Source organism: Anomaloglossus baeobatrachus, chromosome 6 (genome assembly GCF_048569485.1).
Source record: "Anomaloglossus baeobatrachus isolate aAnoBae1 chromosome 6, aAnoBae1.hap1, whole genome shotgun sequence".
NCBI classification, from domain to species: Eukaryota; Metazoa; Chordata; class Amphibia; order Anura; family Aromobatidae; genus Anomaloglossus; species Anomaloglossus baeobatrachus.
In genome coordinates, this window is record NC_134358.1 from 173,757,479 (window position 1) to 173,771,225 (window position 13,747).

Genomic DNA, 13,747 nt, shown 5'->3' on the forward strand with positions numbered 1-13,747 from the left:
GTGCCAAAAATGTTAATGTAAACAACAGGGAAACAAAGGCACAATAGGGTCTTAACTGGTTAAAAACAGGGTATAGATGACAGTGGTGTGCTCACTTGATATGGTTGTGTGACACACAGCACTGTATGGGCATTTAACATCAGCTGCTGTATACACACATAGAGATGAAGAGACAGAACAGAAAGAAGTGTGCTAGTTCTGCTATTGAAGATGACCCGTGAGGAAGGATTCCAGGACATACAAGTAGAAAGAAATGTGGTTTTTGTTACTCGTTTCAAAGCTATCCAGCTTTTTCTTCAGGAAAAAACAACAATACATTTTGTTTTTCCTGAAGAAACTGTGTAGCTTCAAAACATGTAGAATAATCTTCATTTCTCTCTACTCATATGACCTGGAATCCTTCCACGGATCATCAACCACAGCATCCCAGAACTAGCACACTTCTTTGCGTTTTAAGAATATCAATAACTGAAAAGGCAGTTTCAATAAGTGCAGTCTCTCACCCAATACACTTACCTCATTTGTATATTAGGCAAAACAGGGCAAGATTCGGGTATGACAAAAAAAAAAAAAAAAAAATAATAATAATATAAAAGGTACCAATAAGTTTAACTTTTGCTGGGCTATATGTGCATATAAATGGTTTAGGGGTCCAAACTTACTGACAGATTTCATTTAAATGGGTTATCCCCAAGTGGATAAGAGATAATTTACTGACTGGTCGTGGGACAACTGATTGGTAGACCACTAACAATCTCGAACACGGGGCTCCATTACTCCATTCACAGTGTATAGGACTGCCTAAGTAAATTAAATGGTATTGCTTAAATAATGTTACAGATTAGTAAAACATAATGGTAGGGCTGGGTTAGTGCAAAGAGCATAGTCTCTTTCACAGCAACGAGGGCCACAAAGTATTGTTGTATATTGGCCTGCATGTCAGGATCCCACAACCCGGAAGTTCGGAACCTACTTTTGCCAGACAGTCATATCCTTTAGAGGAACATTAGAGATACTTGGGCCCTCTTTTGTTAAAATGTGATAGAAATTTCATTGGTCTGAGGCTGCCTACTCTCTTCTTAAACAAAAAGGGCAGCCCCAAACTGGTAATATGTACCATGCGCGATATTCAGAGAGAGTGAGTGGAGCGGTTATATGAATATGTGGTCAATGAAACATTTCAATGGGATATTTCATGGCCTGTTCTTGTGATTTGTGGAGGTATAGGCCCCTGCATTTGGACCCCCAGTGATCAGCAAGTTATTATCTGTTGTGTAGATAGGTTATAACTTTCAAGGTTTGGAATAATTGTGTAACATAGATTAAATCATAAAGCACATACCACTGCAACCCTTTTACTTTTACGTGCCGGTTGGTAATGATGTCCTGTATTTTTCTTAGTTTCTAAACATATTTTCCCTATATTTAGTGCCAGTTTGTACATTTACAAAACTAAGTTGTCATATTAGTATTCTAATACTATGGTTCATGTTTACACAGTAAGCCCCACCATATCAGTACTAGTATTTAAATTCACAATTAAATGGTTATAACATAAAATAAAAATTATATATACATTACATAGGTTTTACATGTCTGTTTTTGTTTTAATAAAAAAAAAAATTCAGAGGATTTAGTAAGGCAGAGAATGTTTTCTGTTTGATGCATATACCGTATATTTTTGGGGAACTTAACTGGATGAAACTAAAGTATGTGTGGTCTATACATACTATTAAATTATATATTAATTAACTATAAAAAGTCAAAGATTTCTATGCCCTCAGCTACCATATGTAATATTTTTGCTAAAAACAGACTTCTGTACCCTAGCTGTAAAATATAAATATAACAAAACAGGCTCCAAAGAAATTTCATTTTAACTGCATGCAATGGATTCCAGTTGCTGCTCAGCCTCCGCAGCCATTGCTGCGGCCTGTAATTGCTCAGTCTCGCTCTGTATGGCACTGGTTGTCACCTGCTTGCGTTGTTCACTGTGCATGTTATTTTCATGTCGCTTCAGGTCTGATGCCTTGGCGAATGCCTTTGTGCATGAAGCACAAATAAATGGTTTTTCTCCACGGTGTCTTCTTTCATGATCTTTAAGATGAGATTTGTGTTTAAAAGCTTTATCACAATGGTGACATGCAAACGGCCTTTCATTACTGTGTACCCTTTCATGTTTTTTAAGATCTGGTGCTCGGATAAAGGATTTGGCACATACTTCACAACTGTAGGGCTTGTAACCGGTGTGGATTTTCAGGTGTTCTTTTAGGTGAGCCTGTGTCGTAAACGCTTTGGCACACATTTCACATACAAACGGCCTCTCAGCTGTATGCAATTTCTCATGCTTTCTCAAACGAGCTTCATCAGTAAATGTTTTACCACATGCTTGGCATGCAAATTGTTCCCTGTGACCATAAAGCAAATATTCAAATTTCATATCTCCTGTTGTGGTGGTCCATGCTGGTGCTTGCTCATCTTTTACTTCATTAATGCTCTCATTAAAAGTCAAAGCTTGAGGGGTTTGTGGTACCAGCTCTTTAGGTTCAGTGGTCTCCATTGCTTCAACCTCCTGACCATAGCAATTAACTTTGCGTACTTCTTCACTGCCTAACTCTTTCAAGATTGCTTCCTGAACTCGCAGAGTAGAGGTAGGCAACTTTTCCTCCTCATGGACCTGAGGAGCCCCTTCCCCAGTATCATCCGAAGGACTATCATCATGATCTCCAATCTCTTCTACTTCATCATCTTGATGGTCATTTGGCTCACCAACTTGACGAGTTATTTTAAGATTTGTCTCATAAGCATATTTATTTTTTGGAGATGTAGTATTTTCATCAGTTGCAGAAACATCACGCTTCTGAGAGCATAGCTTATCTAAAAACCTTATACCAAGTATCTGACCAGAAGACATCATCAAATTCACATCCTCTTTCTTGACAGCAATTTTTGATGTATACATGTAGTTGAGAACCTCCTCAAATATATCAGACCGAAGAAAATCAATTTCAATGACGGATGAACTATCAACTTCTAGTTTCTTGAAAAGTTTCTTAAAGTATGTACTACAAGCTGCAAGTACACACCTGTGTGCCCTGAACTTCACATCTTCAACAACTATGGCGATATCACAAAATTCACCTTCTAGTCGTTGCTCATTGAGCGTCTTTAAAAATACAGTCTTATGATCATCATCGTTATATTTCAGTGTTTCGGACATGCTTATAAAAAAATCCTACAATGGAAAGGAAAGAAAAAAAAATAGAGTCACAAATAATCCGCATATACACTTTTTCTTTATATGTAACCAAATTATGTAACAATCAAAAGTTCTGATTACAATTTAATATTATGTCGATTCAGGACTGTGCTTACTCGGATCTAAAAAGGTAAAAACTAGTTTAAAAATAAGGCTGGTAAAACACATTAAATGAATATTGGCAGAATCTGTCACCTAAAGTGTTTTGGAGGCTTTCAAACTTTTCTATAATACTGTGGGAAAGAAAGATCAAGCATGTTAAATTTCAATGTTTCTGTCACGGTGATTATGGGATAGCTCCTAAGCTGACCCTCAAGCTAAGGGGCCCAAAGATATCCCTAACCTCAGGGATACTCCTCATAGTGGAGAGGCCTGAGTCTCCTCCCTGGCTCTTCTCCTGACTAGTCCTGATCTGACTGTCCCTCCCTCAGGGATGGACGGAACTGGAGTGTGTTGAAAAATCACAGATAAAGACAGACAAGGGAAAACCAAAACTCTGTCATACAGAACGCACACAAAAAAGTAAAGACAAAAAGAGATTCAGGAGGAAAAACAAGAGCAGGAAGGATGTACAAACAACAGGTGGTAGTGTCCCTTTAATATATTTGAAGTGCAGCATTTTGGATGTTATAACTATATGTAGTTTTTCTACAATATTGTTGTCTAAAGCTCAGTTCTGCAGTGACTACTTTTAAATAGAAACTATCACATCAGTTACTTCTGTTTACCTGTAGATTATCCCAATACTTGTAGACTATCCGATGTGACAGGTTCCGGACATGAATCATCAATAGTATTACAAAACCACATGCACTGTAATGTAAATTATAAGATGTTTATTGTCCCATTATAAAATTGATATTTACAGTGGAACCTTTGTTTACGAGCATAATTCGTTCCGGGAATGTTTGCTTAACCCAAGCTACTCTTAAATGAAAGCAAATTTTCCCATGGGAAGTAACTGAAATGCAGATGTGACACCCTGGACTAGCCAGGTAGTCACATACATAACACCCCCCCCCCCCCACCCTAGGCAGTTACACCAGCCAAACCAAAAACCCTTGTTGCCTCCCTCCAGAGTCTGATGTCCACACCAGGTGGGGCGGAGCTAGGCGGTTGGCCCCACCCACCAAGGAGTTCACAGGCCTGGAGGCGGGAAAAGTTCAGTTCAGTCTTGGAGGTGAAAGTGAGAGGAGCGAACACTTGAGGTGTCTGGGTTGGAGCCCAGACACTGACAGCAAGGTTGGCAGATGGTGGTGGCCGTCTGCAGGAGTTAGTGGAACTCCGCAGAGCCGTAAGCACCGGGGTCGGGCGTTGGCTCGCCGGTACCGGACCGGGGAATGGAGTGAAGCTAAGCACACAGGCAGGGCCATCGGACCCCGACCAGGCTTGGAGCCGCCGTCAATAGTCAAATCCGAATGTGACAGGAACCCCAGGGGCTTCTCAACTACTAAAGTCCCGATCGAAGGCAACCGTCCACCCAGACAGGATATACAGCCACCGAAACAGGCTAGAGATCCAAGGGCCAGCGCCTGCGGGCAAAACGGGCTCCTACGGCACCTATACGCCGGGGAGCGGACTACCGGTGGGCAACCACAGGAGTCAAGAACATTCTCAAAGGTGCAGGGAAAGACAGCCACCATCAGCCGTCCGGGGAGAGCACAACAACAACACTGCAGCCGGCTGCGGGACCCGTCCATCCGGCCGTTTTGGTTTACCTACGACTCTGTCAGTGATTGTCTGAGCGAGTACACCAGTGCCGTCCGGCACCGCGCCGCGCAGTCCCTGCACCCCAACCATCCGGCCTCCCCGTTACACCATCGGGCCCTGGGATCACCAACCACTGCCCACGGAGGGGATAACATCTCAGCTGCACCCTGACATCTCTCCCGGGATCCCCGTTACCAGCAGCGGTGGTGCCATTATCACCACGACCCGTGGGTGGCGTTACGAACAATCTCCCTAACCATACCATCCCCATTTCACTCACGGGTGAGGAGCACTGCTCGAGTCCCCAGGTCCGGTCCACCGCTTGAGCCACCGAGCAGCAGCAGAAGCCCCGGACCCGAGCGTGGCGAGCGCGTCCCCTCCGTCCGCGACACAGACAATTCGTTCCAGAACCCAAAAATATTCACTATATTTATACAAACATATTACAGTAACTAAGGGAGTAGTTAGCAGGCCAACCACTAGGGGACGACAGGGTAGTAAAACAAGCCTGGTCTAATGTAATGCTGCTCTGAGGGGAAACACTGAAGCTCACCTACAGAGAGCAGTAAGCAGGCAAGTCCACTAGAGGGCACGAGGACTGGAACAGGGACACAGGTCAGAGGGAAATGGCAAGAGACAAACAAGCAGGACTTGGGACCAGAGGGGAACAGAGGAGGAGACACAGGTCAGGTCCAGAGGGAGACAGAGGATTAACCCCTCAAGACCTGGAACCCTGAGTGGGAATACTGCAATAGCTCAGCGACAGCTGAGCCAGCCAAAGATCATGACAGGCATATTGTATACTGTACTGTATACAGTAGACAGAAAGTTACCTCCAGGTTTACCCAGAGCGGGGTGGATCAGAGTGCATTGACAGGAAGTGTGCGCTGTGAGCATTTGCTCGTATTAAGAGTTCCTGCTCGCAAACCAAGTTACAAATTTGTGAAAAGCTTTGCTCGTCTACCGGTCACAAATCAGGTTACTCGTAATCCGAAGTTCCACTGTAATTCCTTTTTCTTTGTATTTACTCTTAGATTTCTTTACTATTTTGTTTTGCTTTTTACGTTCATTAACCACTTGACTCTTGTTTGACTAAACACGTACTTCAATCTCAAGTAATTAAAAAGTATTTTTTCTTTTTTTTTTATTAACAAGTAGACATACCATGAACAAAGAATATGTTCCTCCTGGAGGCTAGCAAATCGAAGTGTAAAGCAACCTATATGAAGAAAAGAGAAAGTGTAGTTAGTGATATTTTATACAAGTATTATGAAGTATACATGCAAGACTTTTCATTAACCATTTCCCTTTACATCATGGCATTTTCATATCCTAATGGAACATGCTAGTCTCCATTACCCATCCCTCTTTGCTATCAGTGTGTAACAGCATTCACTCCCCACTAACACAGGCACAGCAGAAGGAATGAGTGCGGCCAGTGTTACAGTTGATCAATTAACTCCCTTTTTTAATTGGGACAAAAAGTGTTGCACGCTGCAGGAGACAAACCAACTGCATTAAAGCTTAAGGCTACATGCACACTCTGCGTTTTTTTATGCAGTTTTGTTGTCAGAACTTTCTGACATTTGACTTCCCAGCAAAGTCTATGAGAATTCAGATTTGCTGGGCGCACGTTGCAGTTTGTCAGCATTTATTTTTTTTCACAAAAGTTTGTGACATAAAAAAACAGCATGTTCATTCTTTCTTGCGTTTTTATCAATATTTGTCACCCATTGAAATCAATGAGGGCATCAAAAATGCAAGGAAAAATGCACGCTATCAAATTGGTGCATTTTGCATGTATTTTGCATGAGTTATACCTGCACTTTTGTTAACAAAAACGCAACTCACCAACTAAGGCTGCTTTCACACTACGTCTTTTTAACATGCGTCCTGAACGTTTTTTTGCTGCAAAAGCGGATCCTGCTTTTACAGCAAAAAACGCATGCAAAGGCATGTGTTACTTTGCAGGATCCTGTCACTGGATGTTTAGGGGCGGGCATTGGAGTCATGTGATCGGGAGTGAGGGGAACTAAACGTGCCAGACTGGGAGCCGGCTTCTTACAACTGCGGAGGTTCGTAACCAAGGTAAACATCGGGTATACTTGCTTGGATACCCGATATTTACTTTGGTTACGAGCGTCTGCAGTTGCTAGGAGCCGGGCTCCCTGCACACGTAACCAACGTAAACATCGGGTAACTAAGATAAGTGGTTACCCGATATTTACCTTGGTTACGAGTGTCCGCAGCTCTCAGGTGGAGGAGAGGGAGGGGGAGAGACAGAGAGGTAGGAGAGAGAGGGACTGATCACGTGAGACTGGTTCATGGGCATGCTCAGTATAGCAAGCAGGATCCTGTCTATCAGCACGCCAGCGTTCACATGCGTTTGCATGCTGTTTAGTCAGGATCCAGTGATTTGCAGTATTTGGACGCAGCTCAAAAACGCTACATGTAGCGTTTTTGAAAGATGTTAAAAAACTGCAAGTCGCTGGATCCTCACTATAACGCACGCAAACGCAGGTGAACGCATGTTAACACGAGTCCATTGCAAATGCATTGAAATGAAAACGCATTTGCACTGGATCCGTTTTTGCGTTAAAAGAACGTTCAGGACGCATGTTAAAAAGACGTAGTGTGAAAGCAGCCTAAGTTCCAGAATGACTAAATCAATGCTGGAGTGATTTTGGAGTGTCGGTGTCTCTGTCTCTCTCTGTGTCTCTCTCGCACTCACTCTCTCTCTCCAAGCACTATATACTCACTAATCACCGGCTGTCACACTGCTCCCGCAGCCTCTCATCTTCTTCCGTACCCGCTCATTAGCCTCATACATATTGATTCCTCCCACTGTCTGTGATTGGTTGCAGTCAGGTGAGCCCCCATGCTGAGTGTCAGCTGTCTGACTGCAACCAATGATAGTGATGTGGGGTGTCTCATACACGCCGTACATCAAAAACCTAGGTCTTAGTGGCAGCTATGGGCTGCCATTAACTCCTCATTACCCCAATTGCCACCGCACCAGGGCAATCAGGAAGAGCTGATCCATACAGCCATGGATCATCTCTCCTCTATACTATATGCCTCCACAGCCTCCTGAAGAACCTTTATTGAAAGGGGAAACGCGTCAAGGCCAGGCAAGGTTGCCGTGGTTTTTCTCTTTCTTTCAAATGGTGAATAGTGTTTTGGGATATGGGTCCTCTATACCCTTCCTTTTAGTCACTTTGCTCAGCTGCTTTTTTATTTAAATGTATATCATCTGTGTGAGACACTCCGGTATTCCCATAGTTAGTTATAAGTCCTGTGCTCGGTATCTATAAGGTATGAGATTTTTCTCCTTATTCTTGTGTCTTCCACATTAATAGTGATTACATCAAGGTTCATTTATCTTGTTTTGGACTTACACTTAGAAGCCGAGTTGATGCATTAATTGGCACGGACAAGTAAGGGTAAGCCGACATGGAACGTGGACGCCCAAAAACTTACGGTGTCATACCCTCCGTTGTCAGGCAGGACCAAGTTTTTTAGAGCTCCCTAGGTATTCCCTAGTGTCCTTACCCTTTTGTCCTACACCTATGCAGTTTGTTCTAATTTTGGTTTAGCACCATGTGCATTCTTTGGTATTTTTAATGAATATCAATAAAAAAAATTTTTTATTATGTTTTGAGGTTTTTGTTAATCATGAACTTGGGTGAACCCCTGACATCACCGTTGCAGGCCCTGCACTACCGCGCGTGTCGAGGCAGTGATGTCATAGGTTCACCCGCATTCATGCTGAGTGACGTACATGTAGATCATGTGGCTCAGCTATGTTGCGGCCTGAAAGAGGCAACCAGGGAGAGGGACTTGCGTTTTGTGTGACGAAACTGCAACTACAATGCATGGAAAACGCAACAATTTGGTACCAACGTTTTTCTATTTCTAAGGGTGACAAAAACGCAGGAAGAATGAACATGCTGCTTTTTTTTTTAACACAAGATTTTGACAAAAACTGCAAACAAACTGCAATGTGTGTACAGAAAATCTGAATTCTCATACACTTTGCTGGGAAGTCAAAAGTCAGACCTTTCTGACAACAAAACTGCACCAAAAACCGCAGAAAAAAAACGCAGTGTGCGCATATAGCCTTACGCTTCCAAGTTTCTAGTTCTTTCCTCCAAATGTAACGATTGTCATTATGGCCAAACAGTTAAATTTTAGTTTTATCAGACCACAGGACATGTCTCCGAAATTTAAAGGCCCAGTCACACACAACGACTTACCAGCGATCCCGAAAACGATGTGACCTGATAGGGATCGCAGGTAAGTCGCTGGAGAGATGTCACACAGTCAGACCTTACCAACGATGCAGGAATGATACAGGTCGCAGTAGCGATCTGTATAACGATCTCAACAGTCACTGTGACCCCGTCACACAGTGTCAAACACAGCGATGGGTCCTGATCCAGCAGGACATCACCTTTGAAGAAAATGGCCTGGACCATTCTGCAACGACTAGAGATCTCACAGCAGGGGCCTGATCGCTGGTAGATGTCACACATAACGAGATCGCTAACGGGATCGCTACTGCGTGACTCAGCAGCGCTCTCGCTAGCAATCTCGTTATGTGTGACGGTACCTTTAGGCTTTTGTTCTGTGCGCATTGGCAAACATTAATCTGTCTTTATTATGTTTCTTTTGGCGTAATGGCTTCTTCCTGGCAGAGTGGCCTTTCAGCCAATGTTGATACAGTTCTCGTTTCACTGTGGATGACGACACAATCTTACCAGCTTCTGCCAGCATCTTCACAAGGTCTTTTGCTTTTGTTCTCGGGTTGATATGCACATGTCTGACTAAAACATTTTCAACTCTGGTACACAGAACACATTCTCCTTCCTGAGCAGTATTATGGCTGGACATTCCCATCTTGTTTGTACTTGTGTATAATTGTTTGTACAGATGAACAAGACACCTTCAAGTACCTGGAAATTGCACCCAAGGAGGAAGCAAACTTGTGCAAGAAGCAGTGTGTTTTAGGTGTGCATTACATCCATTGTGTCTCCAATTAACTCAGATGTTGCCAATAAACCTATCAGAAGCTTCCAAAGACATGACATCATCATATGGGCTGTCTCATCCTGTTTAAAGGCATAGCACTTTCAGTGTATGCAAACGTTTGACTTGAAAATGATACAAATACCTTCAAACATTCTCTCTCTCGCTCATTCTGGCATTTGGCAAATATAAATAATTTTGGTTCCTAACTGACTAAAAACGGAAAAGATTTATTCTGATTTCATGTCACATAGTGAGAAAAACATGAGATGTTTTTTAAGGCCTAAGACATGGCGTGAAAATCGGAGTGGGATGCGATAAAACATCGCATTCCACTTGGACCAATATTAGCCTGTGTGTCAGCACCCATGAGCGATTATTTTCTCAGCCCTAATCGGACCGAGAAAACAATCGCAGCATGTTACGACTATAATGCTATCCAGGTTTCTCTCGCACCCATTCAAGTCTATGGGGCGAGAGAAAAATCACACTGCACTAGCAGAACACCGGTGTAATGCGATTGCAGAGCGAGAATGGCAATAGCCAGCAACGGAGGAAAGAGGGAGAAAAATCCCTCCCTCCCCTCCTCAGTGTCGGCCCGCCCTCCGCAGCTGAGATCCGATGGCATGATCGGACCTCAGTCGCAGTGACACTTGCATGACACTCTGCTCCTACTGTGCTGCCAGCGTGAGCTGAGTGTGATGCGAGGATGGGGGGAAGGAGAGGAGAAAGGAGAGAGAGACTGCTGTACCCAATTTATTATATATTGTCGGAGTCTGTCCATTTTATACTGACTCCAACTCCACAGCTCTGGTTGTCTCCTCACACCTGCAGCCCATAAACGCTCACTGATCGGCTGCAACCATCACTATTTTGTCAGAGCAGATGCCAATGATGGGCTGAAATCATTCAGTCACGGTTGATTGTCTGCAGGGGTTCTTGTGGCCGAGCAATGGCATTTGACCTGCTGGATGCAGCATTGCTGGAGTGTCTCCTCTGCAGGAGGTGATTATTTCCAATGGGGTGCTGCAGGCTACTCCGTACAACCCTCCAGGCTGCCTGTGTACAGAATAAGCCCCCAGCGATCTCAGCTGTATTGGGACCACCTGATGGCAGTGTCAAAAGAGGATCAGGCATTTTGGATTTCCACAGACCAAGCCTTTGTTTGCCGTCAGGTGTTTCCCTATGGGGAGGGGCAGCCTTACAGCCATTCCTTACTGGCAGGCGCCTTCTCGCCATTTATTAGTCCTAGCACGGTTATTGTGCGTAGTTGTCGCCATACTGTGGATAATGAGGTTTATTCTCCGGCCCCTCCCCAGCAGCACTGAGTGCGGCCGGCGCTCATGTCCGGGCACCGTGCACGGCGGTGAGGTGATCAGGCCGCGTCTCCTCATAATGTGGCGGCGGCGCGGAGCCGTAACGTCCTCGCACTCCGGGTCACTCCTGCTGCGCGCCCCTCCCGCTGGCACATCCCCGCACACGGGCGGCCGCAGCAGCGCATGCTCTCATGTGCGCAGCTTCTCCACGAACGCTCCCGTATCTCTGCCGTTACTCATCCGCTCGTTACCGTAGCGCAGAACACAGGAGTGCGCTGGGGTGACCGCCTGCTCTCAGCGCGCGGCAATGTCGCGAGAGCGCGCACAGGCACCTGGTCTAAGTCACGGGCGCAACCCGCGTCCACCGGCCGCCGCCATGACGCGCCGGGAGCGCTTACCTTGTGGCCGGCTGTGAGCCGCTCTATGACTGGGACTACAGCGGGCAGGGAACGAGAGTTGTGCACGTCTTTGTGAGGCTGTTGTGCATGCGCCGTGAGGAGAGGGCGCGCCGCGCAGGCACAGGACGGCCCAGTACTGGGGCGGGGGCGCCATTCGCGGCTCAGTTACAGTGCGAGCAATATGGCGGATGTAGTGCTCGGGAGAGAGCGCCATTTACATTACATGTAGCAGCAATACCAGCCGCCGCCACCGCAGCAGCCGCCGAAAGCGAGCTCGTACGAGTGCGGGGGCGGCAGCAGGAAAGAGCGGGAACGCTGCGCGCGCTCCCGTGGGAAGTCCTGTCAGCGTAATTGTAGGCGAGCGGTGCGGCGGCGGCACCTCATGTGGTGCCTGAGGCGGCCATGCCCGACACTTGTCATCAGCCTCGGCAGGAGGGGGTACGGCGAGCTCAGGCGTGTGCGGACCCTCTGTGCAGGGGGTAGCAGTCTCTGAGCTGTGCCATGTATGAGCCTGGTGCTGAGCAGACCCCCTACACAGAGCCGTGTGGTAGAATCTGCCAGACATGGTCTCTGCTGCCCTCCATGGCCTCATGTTTGCGGATAGGGCTGTTCCCGAGCCTTAGACATTCCCTGCTGGTCATGTTCTCTCCAGCATTTGTGTGCACATATATATCACACCATGATTATATAGATTGGGCACATAGGCTGTGAGCCCAGGTATAGTGATAACTATGCCTCTTATAACTGGTTTTATTTTTCAAAAGTTATACTTGGACTAATGCCCCTTATAAGTTATTAAAAAAAAAAGTTTGAAGGAAGCACAGAACTAAGGCTGCTTTCACACATCCGGTTTTTCCTGTGCAGCACAATCCGGCGCTTTGCAGAAAAAACGCAACCGTTTTTTTTGCCGCCGGTTTTTTTGCATTGACTTGCATTAGCGACGTATTGTGCCGCATGGGCTTGCGTTCCGTCTGTTTTTTGCCGCGTGCGGCAGATTTAACCGATGCGACGGCCAGATGGAACGTTGCCTGGCACGTTTTTTTGTCCGGCAAAAAAAAAACGCATTGCGCTGCATCCGACCGATGCAGCGCGATTTGCAATGCATGCCTATGGATGCCGCATGCGGCGTCCTGCGGCTAAAACCGCATCCGGCTGCCGCATGCGGTTTTTTCCACTGCGCATGCTCAGTAGCCTGCCGCAAGCAACAAACACCGGACGGGCCGCATGTTAAAAACTTATGCAAAGGATGCGGTTTTGTCGCCGCATCCATTGCAGAGGTTTTAGAGCCGGATTGGCCAGTTCTGCTAAAACCGGAGGTGTGAAAGCAGCCTAATATATGGGGGCTCACGCACTTATTTCCCTACAAGCAACTGCGCATGATAGCAGCTAATGTGCCCTGATGGTAGCACCCTCGATGCTCAGGCGCTGCGGTATGCAATGATGAACACCAAAGTACATATATTGTAATTAAATGCACTTAACTGAACTAATGAACTAAAGATAGTGTTGCAGGCAGTTAACTACAATTCCCATAACAGGGTTCCACAAATAGCTATAAAATACCAATAGTGCATATCACCCCCAACGATAAAGAATAAATACAACCAAATATAAAATAAAGAAAAAAATGGATCGCTCACAGTTTGTGAGACTGAGTGCAGCTGTGGATGTAATCTGCCAACTCAAAAATAATGAATCTTTAAAAGTTAAGGACGATATGTACTCATCCAGATCATACACTGCAGAAATGACTGTGGTCCCTTTGTGTTATTTCAATAACACAGGGATGGGGAACCTTTTTTTTTTTTTACTGCCGAGGGCCATTTGGAATTTTCTATGAACCTTCGGGGGCGCACAAAATTATCAACTTGATAACTACCCTGGTAAATTTGGTCAAACAACTCACCTCTACTGTGATGTCTGGAGCTGCTTCTCTTTGGAGCGGCTGAGATGTTTGGTGATATTGATCATATTGTCTCTCACAACTGCTTTTCCAGGTTTGTCTCGGTCTGGAGAGGCTGGGGACACACATCACA

At 45.4% G+C, this 13,747-nt stretch overlaps 1 protein-coding gene across 2 annotated transcripts; it reads right to left on the reverse strand.

Annotated features, from left to right (window-relative positions):
* Positions 1 to 382: 382 nt before the first annotated feature.
* Positions 383 to 11,799, reverse strand: ZBTB14 (zinc finger and BTB domain containing 14). 2 transcript variants are annotated; one of them, XM_075316388.1, is made up of 3 exons: positions 11,712 to 11,799; positions 6,134 to 6,188; positions 383 to 3,235 (listed from the first exon to the last, which is right to left on the reverse strand). In XM_075316388.1, exons 2-3 carry the CDS (start codon positions 6,134 to 6,136, stop codon positions 1,877 to 1,879), a joined length of 1,362 nt encoding a protein of 453 aa, XP_075172503.1. In that variant the 5' UTR covers positions 6,137 to 6,188; positions 11,712 to 11,799; the 3' UTR covers positions 383 to 1,876. The 2 variants fall into 2 exon arrangements, with proteins under 2 accessions (XP_075172503.1, XP_075172504.1); XM_075316389.1 differs by lacking the exons at positions 6,134 to 6,188; positions 11,712 to 11,799 and adding an exon at positions 3,988 to 4,016.
* Between the last annotated feature and the right edge of the window lie 1,948 nt (positions 11,800 to 13,747).